The sequence below is a fragment of the Taudactylus pleione genome, unplaced genomic scaffold (genome assembly GCF_031769625.1).
Source record: "Taudactylus pleione unplaced genomic scaffold, aTauple2 ptg000444l, whole genome shotgun sequence".
NCBI classification, from domain to species: domain Eukaryota; kingdom Metazoa; phylum Chordata; class Amphibia; order Anura; family Myobatrachidae; genus Taudactylus; species Taudactylus pleione.
Window position 1 is genome coordinate 1,882,951 of NW_028284846.1, and position 9,747 is coordinate 1,892,697.

The 9,747-nt window shown below is 41.7% G+C and overlaps 1 protein-coding gene across 1 annotated transcript in view; it reads right to left on the reverse strand.

The window, feature by feature from the left end:
- LOC148505677 (uncharacterized) overlaps window positions 1–1,164 on the reverse strand; it is an 89,860-nt gene extending 88,696 nt beyond the window's left edge. Inside the window, 1 exon segment of the mRNA XM_088447897.1 lies at window positions 1,008–1,164. Within this exon segment, the coding sequence (XP_088304023.1) occupies window positions 1,008–1,164 (157 nt within the window).
- Between the last annotated feature and the right edge of the window lie 8,583 nt (window positions 1,165–9,747).

Genomic DNA, 9,747 nt, shown 5'->3' on the forward strand with positions numbered 1-9,747 from the left:
ATAAAAAGTCAGTTTTTTTTTTACATTTCTTCTAATCATGTGCATTATTTTAATGCTATAAGTGCATCCCAGAAGTCATACTTGCCTACTCTCCTGGACAGGGGTGTCTTAAGAGAGGAGGGGGCCCATGTGCACTCCCCGTGCGGGGCCCCCTCCTCTCTCCCTGGTGGCTGGCAGCTGACTGACGTGGCTGGACAGCCACAAGAGCATTAGTAGACTCTGGGCACTAGAGTCTACTGCGCATGTGCAGAATGCCGGAAAAATGGCCGCGGTGGCCATTTTCCGGCATTCTGTGCATGCGCAGTAGACTCTGGGCAATACAGTGTGCCCGAAGTCTACTGCGCATTTGCAAAACACCAGAAAAATGACCGCCACGGCCATTTTCCCGATTTCTGAGCAGCGCTGACACCCGACAAGGGACCACGGACAGGTGAGTTTAAAATAATATGGGTGCAGGGTGTGCGGTGCGGTGGACCTGGGGACCTGCACCCATTGTATATATACCACTGCTCTTGGAATGTCTGGGAGACTTTCAAATTTTGAGATGCCCTTCCAGACTCCTAGGAGAGTAGACAAGACTTCCGGATCCTGCCTATTTCCCAAGTGAAAGGACAAGTGAATTGGTGTTCAAATCTCCAGGATCAATCACTTTATCACCATAAATGGAAAAATTACCATCATCCACTCACTGGTCATCTCTAGACTGGACTACTGCAACCTCCTCTTATCTGGCCTCCCTAGCTTGCACCCCTCTCCATTCCAATCTGTCCCCAATGCTGCTACTTGTCTCATAGTCCTATCCAAACAAGCAGTTTCTGCCTCCCCTCTCCACCAGGCCCAGCACTAGCTCCCCTTTCCCATGAGAATTCAATTTAAACTCCTCTCATTCACCCATAAAGCCCTCACACAATTCACCCCTCTTACATTTCTGACCTCATCTCACTCCACACTCCCAGCCACCCACTTCGCTTAGCCAATGATTGCTGCCTCTCCTCCCAACTGATTACCTCCTCCCACTCCCACCTTTAAGATTTTGCCTATATTGCTCCCGACCACTTGAACTCTTTTCCTCCCCCATTTCAACTTTCCACTTCTCTCCAAAGCTTCAAACAAGCTCATAAAACCTGCTTCTTTGTTAAAGCCTTCTAGCACACCCCTCTCCATGCTCGTTCCTCACTGTCTCTCACCTCTGTCTGTCTGCCCCTCACCTCTAAGTAATCAGGACCCTCTTCCCTCTTGTGCTCTTCCCCTGCCCACATAAGTATCAAAACTTTAGGCTCAAAGGCAGTGATACTGAACCACTGTGAGTAATGTGACTACATAGCAAACAATGTGTATATAACTTGTATCCCATGTTCTGTAATGTTTTGTACTGTTAGGGGGGAATTCAATTAGGCCCGTTCATTTTTTGCATGTGAAAAATGGGAGTTTGTTGCATATTTTAAGCGCAATTCAATTACATCCCGTTTTTTGTGGAAAAAAAAACACTGGGATTCGCATGAAAAAACATAGAATTCATGATAAGTTAACAGACCTATGTGTTTTCACCTGGTTTAGGCTGGTGAAAAAAAATCCAAGATGTCTGCTGGCTTCAGGGCTAATTGAATAGCCCCCAGGGAATCAATAAGCTGTGGTAAATTACTGTGGCTAATTGAATTCCCCTTTAGGCGCCTATTCATCAAAATATAATTATCACTTGTGATAATTATGGTTTGAACTCGCTGCGAGTTTAAACACCGTTTAAGAGACATTCATCATGCCTCCTGCCCTAAACTATCACTTCCGAAAAAACTGCTATTTATGCGAAGCAGATTTTCGGAAGCAAGAGACTTTTCTCTTGCCCCTCTTCAGTTTTCACTGCCTGTCTTCAAGCTGCACATGCACAGCTTGAAAACAGGCTGTCAAGAGAGACTGAGACCCCCTCCTCCAACTAACCCTGCTGGCATTTGTCACATCACACCCCCTCCCCATCTTTGTAAAGCTGCTGGCTACCCCCGACGCCGACGCCGGACCCTCCTCCTCCCCTACTGCTGATACCTGCTGGCAGGGCTGAATTACGGCTTATGGGGACCCCAGGGCAACTAAGTTGTGGGGGCCCTTCAAGCCACACAGAGCCGAGCCCAGCCCAGCCGTGCCCCCAGTAGCAGTCCCCCTCAACAGTAGGCCCCCTAGATTACCCCTAGTAGTGATCCCCCTCTATGCTGTGTGCCCCAGTAGTGGTCCCAGCAGTGTGCAGTCCCCCCAGTAGTATCCCCAGCAGTGCCCCTAGTAGTACCCCCCTCTATGCAGTGTCCCCCAGTAGTGGTCCCAGCAGTGTGCAGTGCCCCCAGTAGTATCGCCAGCAGTGCCCCTAGTAGTACCCCCAGCAGTGCCCATAGTAGTAGTCCGTTCCCTCCCCAGCAGTGTCCTTAGTAGTAGTCTGTTCCCTCCCCAGCAGTGCCCTTAGGAGTAGTCCATTACCCCCTCAGCAGTGCCCTTATGAGTAGTCCGTCCCCCCCACCAGCAGTGCCCTTAGGAGTAGTCCCCCCCCCAGCCGGCCAGACACACACACCGGAAAAAAAAAAATCTCCACTTACCTTAATCCCCGCTCTGTTCCTCCGTCCGGCGTCCTCCCAAGCTGGCCCGCTCTGCATGATGGGAGAGACACTCTTCCATCAGCTACTGCGGAAGCTGGAAGACGGAGGCTCCGGCAGTGGGTCGCAGCGAGCAGCCGATGAGAGTTTGTGTGACTCTCATCGGCTGCTAAAACAAGCACACAGCTGCCGACGCCGGAGGCTGTGTGTTTGTGCTGTGTAGTGCGGACAGCACTTATGTGCCATCCACACGACCGCGCTGCCCCAAGCTGATGCAGTGGCACTGAATGTGCTGCTGCATGCAGTAGTGTGGGGGCCCTCTGTGTGCTGGCCCAGGGATGACTGCCCCTGTCGCCCCCCCCTTATTCCGGCCCTGCCTGCCTGCTGCACCTGCTGCCACCGGAGACTGTGTGTGTCTCCCCCCTGCTGAGACTTGCTGCACGTCGCCTCTGCACACTCGGCTAAGCTGATTCCGGAGTCTTGGCCCGCCCCCATCACACCAGCTGCCCGCTGGGGACCCCCGCCACTACTGACCGCTGCTGCTGTGCTCTCTCCTGGGCCCGGCTCACAGAATGACTGCTCTGGGAGCTGGGAGAGAGCGTCACGAAGGTAAGTGGACACAGCAGGGATGGATCTTTTCAGATCCCTCTGCTGTATCGGATGCTGAACGCCACCTCAGAGTGATGTACAGCATCACTGTCAAGTTCCAAAAAAAAGGCTTTTTTGGAACTTGATGAATATCATAATTTCTACATCCCCATACAATAGTATGGGGACTGTGTAGTACAATAGTATGGGGACTGTATAGTACAATAGTATGGGGACTGTATAGTGCTATAGTATGGGGACTGTATAGTACAATAGTATGGGGACTGTATAGTACAATAGTATGGGGACTGTATAGTACTATAGTATGGGGACTGTATAGTACAATAGTATGGGGACTGTATAGAACAATAGTATGGGGACTGTATAGTACAATAGTATGGGGACTGTATACTACAATAGTATGGGGACTGCAAAAATTATAGATGCACAATTGTAACCAGGAGATATCTGTGATATCTCCTGCATTACATGAATGATGAATAACCCTGACACTTAAATTATACAAAATTAGGTGAAAATGCTATTTTTCACCTGCTTTTCTATTAATTAAGTAATGATGAATAGGCCCCTCAGTCTTTTGCATTTATCTCCTCTTGTTTTATGTGCACTGTTTATGCTTAAGTATTTTGTAAGGCGATGCGGAACCCTTGGGTGCCATATAAATAACGTATAATAATAAAGGCTTATGAGATTTGCCGTAAGTTTGAAAATAACTTAATACAATATCTGTATTGATTACAGGAAAGTGTCTATAGCTGACATATAAGAGAGGTCCCTCCCGACTTAGTGATTACAGAAACGTATGAATACAGTAAGATATGAGAAAGTTTATGTCTAGAAAGATTGTCCTGACCTCTTTCACAATGAGCTCTGTGTTAAGGAATTTTTATTTCACTTGAGATAATTTGGGAAACTCAAGATCTGTATAAAGAAATTGTGGTAAAAAGAATTGTCAAGCTGGAACCATTTATCCTGTTTAGGGTGACAGTGGAGAAGTCTGTAAGAATATCTGTAAGATTAGTTATATGGAGCTCATTCTAACTACATGATTTGTTGGACCCCTGACATAATTACTCAGCCTACTGGCCAACAATGCATTACGTTTGTCAGAGAAGATTTTGCAATATTGATTAGTCATCTAATTGTAAAGTTGTTCCAAAGCAGAGAGTTTAGCTAAATTGTTACTCTTCCTTCCTTTTATGAGTTCCTATATAAATAAGTTCCTCCCTGTCCATGGCTTAGTGTACAGCCGTTGTACATGGGCTGATAAGTTATCATGTTATCAGTTAAATGTTTTTCAAAAAGTTGTTAACTGCAGATACTACCACAGTCATTAAGTACACTTTTTTAATAAATCTCCATTTTAATTTCAGGTTAACAATGATTTCTGAAAGACTTACAGATGTGTCAACATGCTCTGTGGCTTCAGTCGTGGCAGACAGCCCCTCTTGGAGCTTAGGCCTGGGTGACTCTGCAGCACTGAGAATCTTTCTCAAAATGTGCGTTTTATTAGCAAAAATAAAACAACTGGAAGTGACTAAACTTCTTTGCTAGATTACACTGTTCAATCTGATGTGATTTGATGACATTTGTACATCTGTGTGCGACTGAATCTGAACCTGTATACGAAGTTATGCGATGCAACAGCTGCAGCTATTTCTCATGCCAAACTCCATTGAGCTTCATCTGCAACCTTGCGCTACCCGATGCGCTACACCTCTCAGAGCATCTCAGTCGCGCCGTATTGTGTATAGGCGAGAGGTGTATGAGGACACTTCTGTAGTTACGACCACAATATGGGAAAATATAATCTAATTAATAAATTATTCTGTAAAAATATATAGTCAATTCCATAGTAACTCCTGTATGGGTGTTAAAGCAAAATGTAGTGGATGGTATTAATGCTACACATACATATTGTAGAGCCAATGCTAGTGCTATTGTAAAAAGGTGATTTAGCTTATATAGTATCCACAACCATGTTAAGATCCTCTAGTGCAAGTTATAGTGCCTCTATGTTTGGGGGAAAATATGTAAACAATTTTAAGAAGAAATATTTTCCAATGCTAAGAAGGGCATAGATAGTACAAGTGATAGTTATATTATACAATTTCTTCACTATACACAAATATATACTGTATAAGCCATAAAACACTTTGATTACTGCTATGGGAGTATTATTTCAGAATTATTTCCACCATCCTCTATTCAGTGTCACATGTAGATAAAAAAAAGATTTAGGTTACGGTTTGTTAAAGCAAGTGGGGACCTTGCCATTTTGCATTGGATTATCTAAAGACAAATTATATTATCCCCATTTTGTAATAATCTCTGGAGGCTGGATGGTGTTTGCAAGGTGCATTAAAGACCTTGACATTGTGAGTTTCAACTTTACACTAGGTCATGATCTCTCCAAGTAAGAGGTACCATTGATGAGAAATAGAAGGGAATGGCAGACTAAAGGTGCATATCCACTACACGATATAAATGAACGAGTGAACGATAATGACATCATTATCGTTCATTAATTGTGCAGTGAATATGCCACTAACTACCAGCGATTAGCGCTCCCGCTGGTCGTTGTCAGCACCTGTCATCGCCTAAACCTGCTGTCCAACTTGACGATATCATCAGGTTGAGCTGGTTCGGGGATGAGGGGGGTGCCCACACTGAACGATATATAATATTGAGTGTGGGCACAATATCCACTGCACAATATAATGAACGCTTGAACGATAACGCTGTCTTTATCGTTCAATCGTTCATTAGTCGTGTAGTGGATCTGCGCCTTAAGGAGTAGGACTATGACATAATCACATAATCAGATAGATCAATTAAATAACAATAAATATAATTAGAATCAAGAATGAAAGTCATACATTTCCCAAAACACTGAATTAGAGCAGTGATCTTGCAGCCAGTAACTGCTAATAATAGTTACTGCTCACCTCAATGGAATCAATGACATGGGCATTAAGAAAGCAAGTGGGTGTGAGACGTTTCCTAGCGTTAGGGACATTGGACCCTGGCATTCTCTGTGCCTGTATATATTACAGCAACTAAGCTTTTACCTTCTCCTTAGCCTGTGTAAATGACATGTTTTCTATCATGCTGGAGCTTTATGAATGCTGTTAAATAGTTGATCTAATCGATAATATTCTGTTGCTAAATAATAATCCACTAAAAATAAAAATAATAATCAGAACATTGGAAAACTTACTAATAAATGCAATCTAAGTAAAATAATAATTCACTTTTAATTAGGTTTAATTAGGACTGGGAGCCAGTGGTGGAACTGTGCCACTGAGGGGGGAGAGGGGGGTCCGTCAGTGTCATGTTGCCCTTAGAAGATCAGGGGCCTATTCTGAGCATACACCTAATACACACTCTGCTCTTATGACAGCAGAACGTGGGGCCTGGGACGCTGAATCGGATACGAGAAAGAATGGTTCAGAGTCATAAGAAGATAACCTTTAAATTATATAGTTTTCAACATCATTGTATGAAGTGATGTGCAATGTACCATGAGATTATTCCCACATAACAGCTACCATAGTGAAGGTTCCAAATGTCTGAATCAAGCTACTTTGTCTTTATAACTGTTGCACAAGGTTTGAATTACCATGTAAGACTTTGTCATTTTCCTGTTATTTACAGCAATATTATAGTGATTCATACAGTCAGCAGGAAACAAAGATGATGGAGTTGGCCTCTAATCTTACTTCATAAGACACAAAGTACATACCATAGCACATGACTGTTTAAGTAGAAGTACAGTTGTGTCTTGGAAACCTTTTCTGGAGATTGAAAGCCCCTGCTGAATCTTACTATTTCTCATATTTAGCCAGGTAGCTCCACAGCAACAGGACGTAGCTGGATGCAGAGGGCAGCTTATAAATAAATATAAAAAACTATATAATAATAATGATAATACACATGATCAAACGTTAGAATTCCTTCTATGCCAAGTATGCTAATGTGAGCCCCCCATGTAGCCACAACAAATATACTGCAATGGTTTTCATCCCTTTTTAAGGACATGTGGTTATAGTCAAATTAACTAGTAACATACTTGCACACTTCAATATGTGATAATGTACTTTTCAGCCAGTTAAAATGTATAACCGTTATAACAACTATCTGACCCCTTATAGAGGTAAATTGTTTAATCTGGTGCCAAAATGATTTTAAGTCACATGAAATGACCAGAAAATTTCAGCACCTTTGAAAATGGTGGAAATCAAAACCTTTCAGGCAACGCTGCTGGAGTTCCTTGCACCATAGAGGCACAATTAGGACGCAACTAAGATGCACAGACCAACACATATGAACCATTGGGCTGAAGAAAAGTAAATGAAAATATTTTTTACTTAAAACAAAGCAGCCCCAATGTCTCATTACTGTCGGGAGGTATATATAATATACTGAGGAAGCAGACGTAGGATCAGAGAAACATATTGCTAGGTATTCATTATTAGAATCCTCCACTCATTAATTTCTCCTTTTTCTACTTTTAATATTTGGAATTATCTTTGCTTTATTTATTTATTTTTTTATTTTTGCACTTTTATATATTTTTAATTTTCATTTAAACAGAAATTGTTGTATGTTTTTTGAGGTCTGGTGAAATAAACTACAAATCGCTAAGACCTTTTTATCATATACAGATTAAGAAATAAATGACTGTTTTATAAAGAAATTAGTCTATATCCACAATTATTTTTGGACTGGGTATAAGGACCCATAGTAATATACCGACGGACATCAGGATGAGAAAATGAATGTCCAAGGCATATAATATATCACATTCAAGGTGAGTACATTGCATATTGTGTAAAATCTTGGATTGGGTAAATTGATTTGTACCATGGAGGCTTGTTGTATTTATTTCCTCATTTACAACACTACATGTGGGAGGAATTGAAGACCTCACCTTAAAGGCCAACATTGCATTCTGCAACCACCGCAGGACCACGGTGAATATTGGGTCCAACGTCTACAACTTATTTCTAAAGGGTGAGTTTATATCAACCTTTTACGATTTATAAAACATTGTTATGGTTTTACACTATATATGTTCTTTTTCTTTTTCATATATTTTTTGGAGAAAAATACCAAAAAGAAAAGATTTTCATTAGATCACAGGAAGCGCCGGAACCACTTCACAAATTAATAAATATAGCAGCTTATCTGAGAGTTTGAGAAAGGTAATTTTTCCAGAGTTCATGAGGCATAGAACAACCACTCCCAATGCATATTGTCCTAAGACTTCATTATGGGAATGATGTGTGAATGTGGTAGTCTGATATTTATACGACACTAAGAGTTCAATGGAGGTCAGGAGTCCACATCACTTCCTGTGTATCTGAGAGCTCATATTATTATTATTCCTTGAGAAAGCCCGCTTCCGGCGAAACGCGCGTTGGTTGATAGCTGGGGGATCCCAGTGCGCACTGAGGACCCCTTCACCCAAAAGCCATTTGGAGAATATTCTTGTCAGGTACTGTTCTATTTCTGTTTCCCTGCTCTCTCATTAGATGTCTACACTGTGAGTCCCTGCGCTGCTTTTTGCAACAGGTTCTTCACAGTAATATTGACACTAACAGTAGAGGGGGACTGCACTGTTTCCATGTGTGTCAGGTGCCAGTGAAACTCATTCCACGTCCTCTATATTTTATATGACGTGGAACAACAGAATCTGACCCATAAGAACACACACTTTGCCTTTCATATCTATATAGATACTATTATATATTCTCCAAACCTATTCTATAGAGGGACGCCTCTCAATATTATTTTACCTAAGAATTACTAGGCTATATCTGGGTAAGGTATACAGCTTTTTTAAATATGTGTTGTGTCTACACTGTATTGTTATATTTGTTTCGTTATATTTTCGCCCAAATATAAGAGGATGATTACCTCTATGAATATTGAATGTCATTAATAAATTTTGTTAATGTCAATAATTCATGCCTAATTTACAAGCCATTGCAACTATAATACTGATTTAGTGAATATAATGACATGGGCTGGTTATGGTACATGAGTTGAAGATTTACCATGCGGATATATCTGCAGGTTTAATACTGTCTCAATATTGTGATTTGGTGGATCAATTATTGCTTGTTGATTTGTGTTAGGTTTGATTTTATATAAATTGATTAAAGGTTAATTTTTAATACACAATCTTCTTTTTTATCTCTTTGGATATTTTTTTCTTCCATTATCTGGGGAGTGCCTCATACAAGGAGTTCTTTTTCTTCACTTTTCTACAGCTCATATTATTAATAGAAGTTTACATTCTATTAGTTCACTGGCTTCGAACTTAGATGTTCAGATAACTTGCATTATATTATGTTAAGTTTATAAGAAGGTTTAAACGTTCTTATTAGGGCTGTTTCCGCCTTTCATAGCATCACTTCTGCCCTTACTAGGCGCATCATGTCCGTTCTACTAATCGTGTGGCATTCTCATTTAGAGTAGAGCGCGCGGCATCCTGAGTTCACGTCACTTCCGCCCTTCCGGCACGTGTTCTAACATTGCTTCAGCCATCCTGGATCAT